Source organism: Oncorhynchus mykiss, chromosome 5 (genome assembly GCF_013265735.2).
Source record: "Oncorhynchus mykiss isolate Arlee chromosome 5, USDA_OmykA_1.1, whole genome shotgun sequence".
Classification (NCBI taxonomy): Eukaryota; Metazoa; Chordata; class Actinopteri; order Salmoniformes; family Salmonidae; genus Oncorhynchus; species Oncorhynchus mykiss.
The window spans coordinates 7,353,209-7,369,237 of NC_048569.1; the positions used below are offsets into that span (position 1 = coordinate 7,353,209).

Sequence of the window (16,029 nt, forward strand, 5' to 3'; positions counted from 1 at the left end):
CTTGAAGCGACACTTTCCAGTCCATTTCGAGGCACTGTACTCAAAGGAAACCCAGCGAGGGGGGGGGGGGGGGGCTTTCCTGCGGCATTCCTGGAAGCGACAGGTGGGGGGAGGGGGGGCAAGGCCTTTGTGTTTCTCATGATATTTGCCAAATGTGGTGATGGCAGACCTTTGACCACCATCCAAACACGTCTCCCTATTCACCTCTATCCACTTTAACGGCAGTATTTACAGCAACAGATTTTTTTATATACATATATTTTAAGGTATAAACAAATATATATATACTATTTTTTTTTTTTTACCTTAAAATAATTGGAATTCATGAATTCATGATATTTCTCGCTGTTGGCCTTCAATGAACTGTGGAAGAGGAGGTTGGCCTACATTTTTTTTCTCCAAGTCTATGGTATTAATGTAGCATAGAGGAAATCATCAAATGCACTCTCACAGAGAGTGGAATCATCAAATACACTCTCACAGAGAGTGAGAGCAAACTCCTTCCTTTCATCCTTCAAGTACACCGTATCAACCTGAAGAGAGAAAGAGGGAGATCTAGAATTTAAAAGCAATATTGGCAAAGCCAGCATTAAAAAAATTAAAAAAAAAAAGAGGAGTCTAACTGAAAAGAACACAGACAGAACTGGCAACCACTGACTTTTTTAAAACTGGAAATATGAAAAAGGCCCCGACACCAAACGATGAAAAGATACTTCAGGGAATTTTGCCAAATCAATACTCTTGGCAGAGCTGGGTGTTGGAAGTGCACCGGGGGGGATATAATTCTCATGCTCATTTGGCCAAGGAGGGTTTTGTTGGTTGGGGGGTGGGAGTAATTATAGAGCCCCATCCCATTCTGAACTGTTCTTTCCGCCATTTTCCTCCGTGCTTGACACAAATAAGGGGATTAGGAGCCCGGTCTTCCGTTGCCCCTCCGTTGAGGACAAAGCGGAGGGGAGCTTAGTGTCACAGTTAGTGATAAAATTACAGATCAGTGTCAGTCAGCTGCTACAGAAACATGGGGTAACCTAATCTCATTAGAAGATGAAGAGGGGGTATATGAAAAAGTGGGAAGGTGGGGGCAGGGGTTAGGGGCTATCAGTGATAGCTCAGAGTAGTCTCACATCTCTTATGGGTTAGTTAACATGTTACCCAGTCTCTTTTGGGTTAGTTAACATGTTACCCAGTCTCTTATGGGTTAGTTAACATGTTACCCAGTCTCTTATGGGTTAGTTAACATGTTACCCAGTCTCTTATGGGTTAGTTAACATGTTACCCAGTCTCTTATGGGTTAGTTAACATGTTACCCAGTCTCTTATGGGTTAGTTAACATGTTACCCAGTCTCTTATGGGTTAGTTAACATGTTACCCAGTCTCTTATGGGTTAGTTAACATGTTACCCAGTCTCTTATGGGTTAACATGTTACCCAGTCTCTTATGGGTTAGTTAACATGTTACCCAGTCTCTTATGGGTTAGTTAACATGTTACCCAGTCTCTTATGGGTTAACATGTAACTCAAGTGGCGTCACTCTGCTTGTATGGTGATAGTGGATTGTCATTAATCACAAACAATTTATGCCACTCACAGTTCAGTGTTTATGCCACCCGTAGTTACGTGGCTATGGGCAAGGAGCAGTCCCTCTACTCAAATACTCTTGTGTGGGGGCTCTGTCAGGTTGCGCCTGCGTCTCCACACGCTGGTAGAATGTGGCGTCTGGGCGCGAGAGCGGGGCTTTGGGTACACAGCGCCGGCACGGCAGCACTTGCCACAGTGGTGACAGCTACTCCTCGCACCCCGGTGGAAGAAGAGGTGGGCCGCTGTATTTGGAGAAGCATTCCACTACGGGGGGGGGGGGGGGGGCTAACGTACAGGAAGTGGGAGGAGGCTAGCTCCCTGACTCCATTCCACATGTGTGTGCGAAAAAGGGCCATCCCGAGAGAACAGGAAGATCTTACAGAATCTTACAGAAACGTCACGTTGCCTGAATGATATTGGGGGGGATCCAAGTCATTTTACTAATATTTGCCTGTGAGTAAGAGTGACTTACAGAGGTAGGAGCTGTGTACATCATTGTCTGTCTTCACAGGAATCGAGGGTTGCTTTCCTGCTCAATATTTCTACAGAAAACAACTCACTACCCAGACAAGATTGTGAAATTGAATAAAATAATGAACAGTGGACTCTTGAATATCTTGTGTGCATTTAAGCTGAGTGTCATCTACTTGTTGATCGACTCTGTGGTGACTAAAGATCCCATGGCACGTATCGCAAGAGTAGGGGTGTTAACCCCGGTGTCTTGGCTAAATTCCCAATCTGATCCCCATCGTGGCCACCTGATCATCCCCGGCTTTCAGTTGGTTCATTCATCCCCCCCCCCCCATTTAACTCTTCACCAGGTTGTTGCTGTAGAAGAGAATGTGTTCTCGGTCAACTTACCTGGTAAAATATATATATTTTTACAGTAAAACAATTGGTACAATATTACATGGGAGTCTTCATCCTGTATCTGTGACACCGCGCTCCTTTTCTCGTTAGAGAGATGGATCGCTCTCGCTGACAGGGTCAGGAATGGGCTATTCAAACTATAGTATTAACACATAAACAGTCACGTTGAGGTTGTCAGGCCTTTAGGGAGGAAGAGGCTGTGTTGTTTCGAGCGTCAAATGACTTCAGCGGGAGTTTCAGATCTGGACCTTTTGTTAAGTGCTCTGTGACAGACAATTTTGAGAAAAGCGCAAAAAAAAAGTAATTAATGAATAGTTTTGTACTGTAATAAAACGTAAAAGAAAAGTGGTTTCTGAAACTGATTCTCATTACTGCCAAAACCTGTAAACATCCGGCATCGTATTTTGGATGACGCCTTACTAGTAATTTTGGAGTGTCCTTAAGTTTTTTTTTTTTTTTTAAATCGGAGACCAGGCAACGATTTGTCAACAAAATTGTACCTTGCACACTAAAAATAAAATAAAAATGCATGTATCCTGTCAACTGAAAGAAAAGAACGTGAGGATAATCTTGTCACCAACAATGTGGCGTCCAAAACAACTGAGTGGTTTGGTACAGAAGCAGAAAAACAGCTCAAAAAAAATTAAAATAGAAGAGTGAAAACTATGCGCATTATGGAATGATAGATAATTGCATCACCACACTTGGATGGTAGGACTGAGAAGGATGTGTTGATATGAAACTAGATACTTCCTTACTGAGCACGCCCAAGCTAAAGCTACGCTAAACACACTGCTGAGCCAGAGGCCAGGCAAGCTGAAGCAATATCTTGTCAATATTGTACAAGCTGCTAACTTGGGCTATTTTCTTCTGAATATATACATCTATATATATATATATATATATATATATATATATATATATATAAAAATAACATTTTAGTAAACCCTCAACATGTCTTGCTTGAGTGGTTGATGCTGAAAAGAGCATTTTGCTAAACTGTGTTTGCTTGCACTTTTCAGCATCAACCCTCAAGGCATGTTGAGGGTTTACTAAAATGTTATTTTGATAGATAGATAGATAGATAGATAGATAGATAGATAGATAGATATAGACACACACACATACATACACACACATACATACATACATACATACACACACATAGATATATATATATATATATATACACACATATATATACACATACATATACATTAAAAATATAACTTTTTCTTCAAATCACTCCGTGTAATTCTTTGATTTAACAGCTAAATGCTCTCCACTTGCTCTTTCTGAAATAACCTCTCATAGACTGATGTGCAAATACCTCAGGGCTTTCTGTGTTTGCTAACAATCCAGTACAACTGGCCAAAAAGTACAGGAGACGCTCTAATCTCTTCACGTAAAGAGAACATCCCTGAAAATCTCCACACAACCATAGAACCCAACAGTCCCTAAGAAAGGGCATGAATTGGTTGTAGGACCATAGTCAAAAGCCTACCACGCTCAAATACAGTGTATAAATGTATAAATATTGTTTCTCCCCCTGTGGGTGGATAAGACATGAGGGGGGGGGGTCAAGGATAGTGTAGGTTTAAAAACATGCATGCAGGTCAAAAAAATCTTCTTAGTCAGCATTTTAAACCGGGGTCCTGAGCTCTAGTTAATTAAAAAACAACATTTAAAAAAAATAAGGATTCGCTAATGGCCACTGACCAAAAAAAAGTCCCCATCAGCACAACAAAGAACATCATCACCCACGAGGGATGTGTGTGTTCAGGACTGAACGACTGTGTTCGTTTGCTCTTTTCAGCATCAACCACTCAAGACGTGTTGAGGGTTTACTAAAACGGAACGTGCCCTGTCAAATCTGCCTGAATTGAAATGAGTGACGAATATGGCATTTCATTCAGAGAAAACTGCTATAAAAAAAAAAAAATCCTCAGAGCTCTTCCTCCTTATTAATTAAGTTTTTTTTATTTTTTTATTTACTGTTCTAGAAGGAGGGTTGCTCTGTTGTCTCTGTAAACTGAGAAATATTTTCTGAGCAGAAGTAATATAAACATAGCTAGAAAAGAGTCCTGTGGGTTCGAGCCCTGTCCCAACGGACAAAGCGCCCCTAGAATTCCATCGCCAGGGGAACAATCGTCAGGAGCTACGGTTTTCCACGTCAGGAGCAGCCACAACCAGGAAATGCAGTGCCTTCCGTAAGAATTCACACCCCTTGGCTTTTTACACATTTTGTTATGTTACAGCCTGAATTTACAATAGATCAAATGTAGATTTGTTTTCACTGGCCTACACACAATACCCCCAAAGTGGAATTATGTTTTTAGAAAATTGTACTAATTAATTAAAAAGTAAAAATCCCAAAATGTCTTGAGTCAATAAGTATTCATCCCCTTTGTCATGGCAAGCCTAAATATGTTTAGGAGTAAACTTTGCTTAACAAGTCAAATATTAAGTTGCATGGACTCACTGTGTGTGCAATCTCTGTACCCCACACATACAATTATTTGTAAGGTCCCTCAGTCAAGCAGTGCATTTCAAAACACAGATTCAACCACAAAGACCAGGAAGGTTTTCCATTGCCTCACAAAGAAGGGCACCTATTGGTAGATAGGTATAAAAAATAAAAATAAAACACACACATTGAATATCCCTTTGAGTTATTAATTACACTTTGGAAGGTGTATCAATACAACCAGTCATTACAAAGATACAGTCGTCCTTCCTAACTCAGTTGCCGGAGAGGAAGGAAACCGCTCAGGGATTTCACCATGAGGCCAATGGTGACTTTAAAACAGTTACAGAGTAACTTATAGTTACTCTAAAATACTAACCTAACTGACAGGGTGACAAGAAGGAAGCCTGTACAGAATAAATAATATTTAGAAACATACTTCCTGTTTGCAATAAGGCACTAAAGTAAAACTGCAAAAAATGTGGCAAAGCAATGAACTTTGTATCCTGAACACAAAGCGTTATGTTTGGGGCAAATCCAACATAACACATCACTGATGGGTACCTCTTGATATTTTCAAGGATGGTGGCTGCTTCATGTTATGGGTATGCTTGTCATCGACAAGGGACTAGGGAGTTTCTTTTATGATAAAAAGAAACAGAATAGAGCTAAGCAAAGGCAAAATCCTAGAGGAAAACTTGATTCAGTTTGCTTTCCAATAGACACCGGGAGACAAATGACCCTTTCAGCAGGACAATAAACTAAAACACAAGGCCAAATATACACTGGAGTTGCTTACCAAGATGACATTGAATGTTCCTTAGTGGTCTAGTTACAGTTTTGACTTAAATAGTCTTGAAAATCTATGGCAAGACTAGAGTCTAACAATGATCAACAACCAACTTGACAGAGATTGAAGAATGTATTAAATAATAATGTGCAAATATTGTACAATCCAGGTGTCCAAAGCTCTTAGAGACTTACCCAGAAAGACTCACAGCTGTAATAGCTGCCAAAGGTGATTCTAACATGTGTTTGAGTCAGGGGGTTGAATACTTATCTAATCAAGACATATTAGTGTTTTATTTTTCGTATTTTTTTTTTTTTTACAAATGCTATAGAGTTATCTTCCACTTTGACATTACAGAGTATATTGGGTAGATCATTGACAACAAAAATGACAATCAAATCCATTTTAATCTCACTTTCTAACAACAAGGGGCGTGAATACTTTCTGAAGGCACTGTACTGTACATGGACGTTGGAAATGTTTAGTGGGATGCCGTCCAACATTTACAAACAATCATGTAATCCATTGAGATGCACTTCAACTATTATTCTCAACGAAGGATCTGCTTTTGTGTTCTGGAAAGATGGTGACCAAAAATACTGATATTGAATGTATTATTAGGATTATTCTGCTTTCTCCCTTTGTTCTGAAAACAAATAAATGACTCTCAAAGTCACACACACACACACACACACACACACACACACACGGAATTCCTCTCCAAATTTCACGCAAAGCCTGCTGCATAGTCGCCTGGTTGCCAGGGAGACATCCTAAACCCCAATTGGCTGGAGCCCACATGTTAGCCTTGGTGAGGTTTGGAGCAGCTCTGTGTTATTCTATGGTGAAATGACATCACTGTCTACTCTCCCCCAGCACACAGTCCCCAGCACACAGTCTCATCTCATGCTCACGTAAAAAATATTAAAATGTATTGCCATTTTCTCACAAGATACAATCAAATATGTGGAGCTGTGAGGCTAGGTAGGTAGAGCAAGGCATTTCCAACGCCAAAGGCCACGGGTTTGATCGCCGCTGGGGCCACCCATACGTAAAATGTATGCACAAATACAATTGTTTGCCATATATTATTTGTATTATTGTTATATTGAATAAGATGCAGGTATTGTATCAAAGTTTCAATCCATGCAAATAATTATGTTGCCAGGGGTACAACTTCCCAGAAATGTCCCAGAACACATTATCCCCAGAGGTGAAATAATGTTACGAAACACATTTTCAAAAGTAGCCTGTTGACAAACATTATCCAGGTATAAAGTCCAGACACTAAATATATTTCGACACATAGTAGTATTGCAATTAGCCTAGAACTGCCTAGAACTGCCTAGAACTGCCTAGAACTGCCTAGAACTGCTAGAACTGCCTAGAACTGCCTAGAACTGCTAGAACAGCCTAGAACTGCCTAGAACTGCTAGAACTGCCTAGAACTGCTAGAACTGCTAGAACTGCCTAGAACTGCTAGAACTGCTAAAACTGCCTAGAACTGCCTAGAACTGCCTAGAACTGCCTAGAACTGCAACAGCTGCAGAACTAGTTGGAAGAGTAGACTCCGCCTGTCAGTAGAAAGCTGCTCTAGTATTTAGGCAGCTACTAAATGTTCCATTTGACACAACTTGTAAAGAAGCTCAGCATAGTGGCATTAATCAGAAATCATTTGGCGGCTCAAAATGAACACCACAACAACAACAACAACAACAACATAAAACATATGATGTAAAATGTTCAGAAAAAAAACAAAAAAGCCACTTGTGAATTAAAATCATTTACAGAGTGAATGGAGGTGTCAACAAGCCAAAGCAGGAACATAAACTTCCTATTTAAGTTTAATTTTACATCAGGATGATAACATCCCAATTCAGATGTTTTTGATAAATATTTATATTTTACAACAAAAAAATAGTGTTCTCCTAACGTTCACTAAAATGTCGTAAACAACATTTGTAACAACCACCACAGAACGTTCCCCAAACGTTCTCATTAGGTTTCCAGGTAACGTAATAACACAATGTACCAGCAATGTTTTCCCAGCAAACCAAAATAACTTATCTGAAAAGTTCCCAGAACATTCGCTGGGTTGCGGGAAATGTTCTCATAACACAAAAAAAAACGGTCCATTCATAGTGAATAATATAGAATGTTTGTGTAAAACGTTCACTTGATGTTGCAAGAACGTTCCTGTAAGACGTTTGATTTGTTCTTTAAAGGTTCCCTGAATATTTCCACAACCTAAAGAAACAATCTAGTTGGGAACATTGTGGGGGAACTCACAAATTATATGTTCCCAAAACACACACAAAAAAAAAAACTGTCCAGTTGTGCAGATGATTCAACAATGTTTCTATTGAGTACAGAAAAAAACTTTCACCTGATGTTACAAGTGTTCCCAAAACACATTTTGTCTGTTCTTTAAAAAGGTTCCCAGAATGTTTGATTAGGTTGTGGTAACATTGTGGGGACATGACAATTGGCATATTTGGAACATGATCAGCTGTGATGGCATTGTTTAAGTTCAGTTGCACAGGACACCTGTATGGTACAGTCTTCACTATCCCATGCGCAACCAGGGGATAGCTGTGGCCTTGTGGGTTTTCAGACAAATATGGTCAATCAGGACACAGAACACAATTTCTGAGTTATTAAAATGTGACCATCCTCTTCATACGCTGTGATTTTGAAATGCAGAAAAAAAGTCAAGAAGTTTTCTTATTTAGTTTGAAGGTTCTGAATCTGTGTTTTAAAAAGCATGAATACAAGCTATTTAAAGGAATCTCTATCCAACTAATATCCCATTTCTTAAGACTTTCAACACATGATGAAGAAAGAAAACTATAAAATAGTGTTATAAAATCACAGCATATGAAGAGGATGGAAACATTGGAATAACTCAGAAATGGTGTTCTGTGTCCTGATTGGGTCACCCACAAGGCCACATCCTGATTGACCATATTTGGCTAAAAACCCACAAGGCCACAGCTATCCCCTGTTGGCGCAGAGGGTTAATGATCTGACTGCAGAGCTGAAGATTGCAGGTTCAATCCCACATATTCATGTTTCTTTTGAAAAAAAAATGGAAATTAAAGCTCAGATATACTCTACTAAAAGAAAGGATGGCTTTATTTCATCCAAATGTATAAACACGGTCAGAAATACAGAATTTAGACTCACAAAAAAATAAAACATTGTGTAAAAATTGACTTTTTAAAAAGCAAAAGTGATCCTAGATAAGAACTGATAGTTTTGGATTCCTTGTAAATATGGTCCAGAAGTATGCAGTATATAAAGAGGTTGGGTGAACAACCCAGTTACCCGTATTTCCCTGAGTGGGGCGGCAGGTAGCCTAGTAGTTAGAGCGTTGGGCCAGTAACCGGAAAGGTCTAAATCTGTCGTTCTGCCCCTGAACAAGGCAGTTAACCCACTGTTCCTAGGCCCTCATTGTAAATAATAGTTCTTAACTGACTTGCCTAGTTAAACAAAGGTAAAACAAATTATTATTTTTTTGCTATGTCTAAAGGAAGGATGGAATTCCTGATTGACCATAAAGAAGAAGACTCTGGGAACGTTCTTGCATCCTAAAATAAACATTGTAGAATCATCTGTACAACTGGGCAGTTTTTTTTGTGTTTTTTGGAACTTTTGTTTTGTGATTTCCCCACAATATCCCCACCCGACTGTTCCCACAACCTAATGAAACATTCTGAGAACCTTTATAGAACATATTAAATGTATCCTGGGAACGTTCTTGTAACATCAGGTGAATATTTTTTTTTTTACACCCTAAAATAAAACATTGGAGATTTAAGCCGCACACCTGGACAGGTGTGTTTTGGGAACACATCTTTTGTGATGTTCCCCTAATGTTCCCATCAGAATGTTACCACAACCTAATGAAACATTCTGAGAACCTTTAAAAGAACAGATGAAATGTGTTCTAGGAACATTCTAAGAACATTCTAGGAACATTCTACGAACATTCTAGGAACATTCTAGGAACATTCTTGGGACATAAGGCAAATGTTTTATGCAAATATTCTATAATCATCACCAAAACTGGACAGTTGTTGTGTTATGAGAACATTTGCCGAGACCTAACGAATGTTCTTGGAACTTTCACAGAACCAACTTTAGTTTGCTGGGGAGGGATGGAAATATTAGGATTTACAGTAGCCTACAGATAATTACAGTGCACCGTGTGTTGTCTGCTTCCTTCTCTCCAGCGACCTGTCAGGGGCTGCCGGCTTTGCCTTAGGTCTGACTAATGTGTCTTAAATGAGTGCCATAAAAAGTGAGAACGAGAGTGAATGACATCTCTAAGTATCCCATCATTGTGAGTAAACACTATTTTGTAGTTAGGCGAGAGAATTGATAAGTGTATTTCTTGTCCATGTGTTTGAAAGAGGCTGCGAGTACTATGACAAGGCTGTGTGAGCGTTAAAGATGTGTCTTGAAATGGAGAGGTTTAACAAAGGGTTAAACATGTAGAGGCATCCTGCTCACTATTGGACTAGCCCCCAGGAACACAGCTAGCATGCCTGACCAGTGACGGCCACTGCTTTTTTGCTGCTCTAGACTACCACAAAGGAAAATACTGGATAAAACAACATTGAATGCATACTATAATGTTATTACAATCCATCATTCAATTTCTTTTTGTTTCAATATCCACATAAACAAGTCTAAAAAAATATTTGAAAATTACATCAACATGTGGAGAAAAAATATATACTTAAAAGCAACAATTGGCATAACACAAATCTATTCTGATAAATATTTCTAAATTATTGTTATTAGCAATTTGAATGTTTTGGAAGTTAAGTTTAAAATGCTGTAATTATTTATTGTAATGATTAAAAAAAAAATTATTATGTCACCTTTTGGTGACATGTAATCTATTCAAACTACTTCTCAAGAAAATAATCCCAGTAGAAAACTAATGGAAACATTCAAATATAATGTTTTCAATGTGGGCCTATTAGTCTACATTAAATGTGTGAATCACCTTAAATCCTAAATTGAAACTTACAGGGATACAAAATAAAGTCGGTTAACTTTTTGCCAATAATGAGGATTTTGAGTTTGAAGAGAGGCCTTCAAATCATTTCATTATGGTTTGGGCACCAAGCCCAGATATTGACTTTTTAAAAATCTGATTTAGTTTTGACTGATCGTGGCCTAAGCCAATGTTTGCATTACCCAAGAATGAAACTACAAATGTTCACAGCAGCGACACAGGCTGAATGTGGACTCAAGGCACTTATCTTTCAGCTGATCAACAACATCCTCGTAGGAGCAAATGTAGGAATGCAATGACAAAATTCTAGGAGAAAAGCATACCCAAACCTCAAATATGACACTATAAAATGACAGCAGGTCATTAAAAAAAAAAATCACGTGGATTAAAAAAAATAAATAAAATAGTACATCTAAATAAATCTCATGACCTTTTGATTTGCACACTCATATTATTGGCAAGCTTCCCACTAATAGGTTTACAATATCTCCCTCATATACCTAAATGACTTACGTCATCAAAACACTAGCAATAGCTTCTAGTAACGTTAGTACACCACTCTTGACCTGCGGCAACAAAAAAAATACAAAAAAATAAAAAATAAAAACATGCATGCGCCAAAGCCCTTGAATCTGTGCGTTTCTCAGGTGAAGGAATTCCGAGCTGCGGCTATGAAAATTCCCATTGTTCCTACAAACTGCTTGCCATCATGTCGGGGGAAGGCTGCTGAATGGCAGACAGACACAGGCAATGGATGTCGCCCATTGTTCCTTGCCAGACTTCTAGCAGGGAGCGATAATGTCGCAGTGATTGAAGTAGCAATGTTTAAAGCCCTTGGACAAAGAGCCCTTAAAACTTACTGACAGGCATGAAGAGCAACAGTGCAGTGAGCTGAGAACGAGAAACACCCCACCGTCTACACACTGCCCAAACTGTCTGCACACGGCCCCCACATATACTAACTGCTAACCCCACCAGAGGCAGCCCCTCAGAACTACACATGATTTATACTTTGCTAATATCATTATGTATATCTGCTAATGTCATGATTTATATCTTCTAATGTCACAACTGTGTTTTCCATGGCGATCAAAGTAAAGGCACACACACATTGAACACATTATTAGGTCTTAATTTTTCCTGATTTTGTTTCGTTTTGATAATTTCTACCATTCTGTTACCTCATAACTATTGAGACCATGCAACTAGACCATGTAACATACAACTAAATGTTAAATCCCAATAGTTGGAGACATAGAGACAACCGCGCCAGCACCACAGCACTCCACATAACCTATAAAATGATAAAACTAGGCTATAACTGCACAAAGGTTATAGCATGGTAATAGTAAGAGGATATAATTATTATAATATAGTAATAATAGTTATAGCCTAATACTTGTACTTTATTGTCTGTAATAATAAAAGGCGTTGTCAGCTTGATAAAATATTACTGACAATGACAGAAAGTATTATCTCTCCTATTGTGGTTTTTATAATCATAGAATTCGTTCTGAAAAGTACAAAAGAGAATTACTCAACAGCGAGTTTAGAAATGGTTAGTTCTATCCTTGGGACGTCTCTTCCCTAAACCTAACCACTACCCATAACCTAACGATTTTAAAACGTCTACTTCAATGGGGTAGGGACGTTCCAAGGATCCCGAATAGCACGGGCAATATAGAAATGTTATATTGCAGAGATCATCTTCTTTACATTTCTAAAACACACCATTTAAAAAATAATAATTATGCAGTGATTATAGGTTATTGATCTTATATCAGACACATTTTTTCCCCATATAGTTTACCAAGGTTTATAGACAACCCCCACGTCAAAACTGTCTGATTAGATTTAATTTAACTTTCATTTCTACATACACTGTGCAAAATCTTTACCTTAAGATTTTGACTTCAATGACAATACCACAAAACCAAAAAATAGCTATGTGATATTTCCCAGTCACTAAAACCAAATACGAAGACATTTAAAATATATATTTAGAAGGCCTTCAAATAATAACGCATGACTTCAATATGAAACAGAATGTATCGTTAACTGAAGACTAAATTAGGTCTGTTTTATTGTTAAAATTACACAGAAATGTGTTTTAAATAATCGTTAACATTATATATATAACTTCTCTGGCAAATAGGCCTAAACCTAGGTTAGTTTCCAAAGGCTATTTCGAAGAATTATGAAGTAGGTGCATAGGCCCAAACATAGCACACTTGTCAAACTCTATGATAATAAAAAAAAAAAAACATAGCTACATAGCTATGGAACACACACATGAGTAAGAAATTGTATAAGATAAAAATCCCCACTATGTATTTGATACAAAATGCGAAGAGAAAGAGTTCCGCCAATGTGGAGCGCGCTAAAGGCAAACGAGTTTGGTGTTATATAGTCCACTCGATTGTCGACCATGGTCCAATTACCAATGAAAATAGAAAGGTATATGTGCTTACTGTTGGTAGTCAATTTTGCAGTAGAGTTTCCTATCTCTGAAGTAGCAAGTTGTGGTAAGCGGCTGTTGACACACTGCGCACTGCAAACACTCCTCGTGCCACGACGATTCGTTGACCCGCATCAGAAATCGGTCGGATATAGGCCGCTGACATCCCTCGCAGACGGCCTGATGATGGCATTCAGCACCTGGGTGATAAACGAACATTTGAATGTCTGTACCTTTCAGATTCACATACATAATGTCATAATATTGAGTGCACACACGGCAAGGATTTTCTACTCAATAAAAAAGTTGTCATGTATGTTAGGGAGATAAAAACAATATTAGTAGGCGTAGCTTTGTTGCTCAAACTTACCAAATTACTCACAAATATAATGCATAAGCAACAGTTAAACCTGCAACTAGTTAAACCTGCCACTAACATCGATGTCAGGAGAATAGTTAGGTTAAAGTTACTGTTGGGTTTGCATACATAATTTGAATAGGCAATATGTAATCTGAATTTCTATAATGTGTCTTATTTGTAGCTTATTGCTACAGGTGCATGCCAAGTGTTCTGTAAGGCCTTGCCGTCACAGGCTGGCATATGAGACTAAGAGAATGAATCCATTAAATCAAAATATCATATGGTATCTTTACTTTTGAATATTAAGAGATAATATGGTCCCATCCGTCCGTAAACTCACCGATCATAACGCCCAAAGTGGCCGCTCCCGTTCTAAAATGATCTTCGATTTTAATACCGTCCAGCATCTTTGAACAGGCAGAAGAATGATTCCTTGCCGAGAAGCGTCTCTCCAATGATTCGAGACCTGTTGCAATTTCCATAACAATGTATGGTCACAGACAGTGTGGTCTTTTCCACCCCAAACCCCTCCTTGTTGCACACTGAACTTCTTTGCAGAGGCAAAACCAGGGGAAAGAGTAGTTAATAGACACGACTTGGGATTTTTGTACTTTTACTGCGCGGTGATAAATAGCCTATTGGTGTATGTTCAATGAAAAACGTTTCAAGTTACAGACTAAATCGTGACATAGCGAAGGAACACATTTGTCAAGAACGGTTTAAGGTTGTCACCTGCTCAATGTAGAGTGTGGTTTAGCGTGTCCCTATATCGTGCGGGATGGAAACATATATAATAGCGTCGACGCAAAGCGTTGAGTTTCTGGTGAATTCTCCGACTCCCAAATAACAATATTGCAGAGAAATTTAAGTAATAAGCAAGTGCTGTAAATCCAGAGACGTCGAGTGGAGAGGTTCCTTCCAAAGTGAGCGTTAAAGTTAATGTGCCATGCCGAGTGAACAGTCTCTTGAAGAGGGCGAAGCCGAGATTGAGGCAACTGGAGAGAAGCCCTCCCCTTGCCCTCCCAGTACCACTTTTTCTGCACTATTCTGCTGCTGCGGGATGCTATTGGTGCGCACGGTTTGTGTGTTCAGTGCCATGGAACTGAATCGTTCCGCCTCCAAAGGAGAATCAGAGAACCCTTGAAGTTAAATGGAACACAAGGCTACGTGTCTGTGGTGATTTGAAGCTAAGTATGTAGGCTAAGTATAGGACCAAAACAAACATGCACTTCAATGCATAATGTATAGATAGCTACGCTTTCAGGGGGAAAAAAGGTGCTACCTAGAACCTAAAAGGTTTATTCAGCTGTCCCCATAGGAGAACCTTTTGAATAACCATTTTTGTTCAGGTAGAACCCTTTTGGTTCCAAATGGGTTCTTTTTCAGGTAGAACCCTACCTGGAACCAACAATGGTTGTCCTATGGGGACAGCCGAACCCTTTCGGAACTCTTTTTTTCTAAGGGTGTAGGCCTACAGGAATTATGAATAAGTTGTGACATTGGCTTTTATTCAACAGATGTTGGTGCTGTGAGGGCATTATCCAACTTTGGCCCATTTGGAAATACTATAGGAATATGGTTAGTCATTTTATTTTTACATTTCGTTTATTATAATTGTTATTATTATTAATTGTATTATTTTTGTCATTATTAATTGTATCACTTCATTACTATAGGCTATATCCCACATTGAGGATGATGTGTTGTCAATACTTTAGAAAATTCTACAATTATTCATCATTTTTATTTTATAAAAGTCATACTTTTAACACCATTGCATTATCTATTGCAAAGCATCAAGCCCGCCGACTTCCGCCGACTCACCTGGCGATTGGTCCCGATAACAACAAAGGCCTGGACCAATTGGATGTCACCGGCGGAGGAGAGCCCTCATAAGTGGTAGTAGGTGGTGATGGGGGCCCCTCTCGCGCTATATGAAATGGCATATCTACATGATTAATAAACCCACAGATAAAACGGGAGATTTATGAAATGAAATGCTTTCCCTTCATCACTTCTTTATCCCACTGAATCATATCGTCTCTAAAAATGTAATATTCATAAGTTGTCTCCTTTGTCCTTAAAATGCACTAAAATTCATTTCACAGATATCAATCTATAGGCTATCTATGACAATAGAAGAGGGATTGTATAGGCTATTTCGTAGGCCTATATTTTCCTGTATGAATTCATTAAATCAACCTGCGCGTCAATGGATTGAAAAGCGTTTTGTAGGAATAAAGCCACAGACAGATCATTTGATCGCTATAATATTGGCATTAGTTTAACACGAATCAATCAAACGAGACTAAATAATGAAGGTAATTTTGTGTTTTTTTTCCATTAAAAAATGTATTTATTGCCATAGGTTTTTAGGCTACTTTTTTTTGCATTTGTCAAGAGCGAAAACAATTAATGTAATCTAGGTGGTCTAATTATTTAGTCCAGACCACGTAAAACGTTTATAAAGGTCTATA

General features: G+C 38.6%; 1 protein-coding gene across 2 annotated transcripts in view; it reads right to left on the reverse strand.

The window, feature by feature from the left end:
* LOC110523135 (LIM/homeobox protein LMX-1.2) overlaps nucleotides 1-14,589 on the reverse strand; it is a 95,480-nt gene extending 80,891 nt beyond the window's left edge. The window contains exons 1-3 of one of the 2 annotated variants that reach the window (XM_036976688.1): nucleotides 14,285-14,589; nucleotides 13,893-14,018; nucleotides 13,205-13,391 (exon numbers count right to left, since the gene is read on the reverse strand). In XM_036976688.1, coding sequence (XP_036832583.1) covers nucleotides 13,205-13,391; nucleotides 13,893-13,959 — 254 coding nt within the window. In that variant the 5' untranslated portion in view covers nucleotides 13,960-14,018; nucleotides 14,285-14,589. Of the gene's footprint in view, nucleotides 1-13,204; nucleotides 13,392-13,892 lie in introns of both variants that reach the window. The other variant, XM_036976687.1, reaches the window with a different exon arrangement.
* Between the last annotated feature and the right edge of the window lie 1,440 nt (nucleotides 14,590-16,029).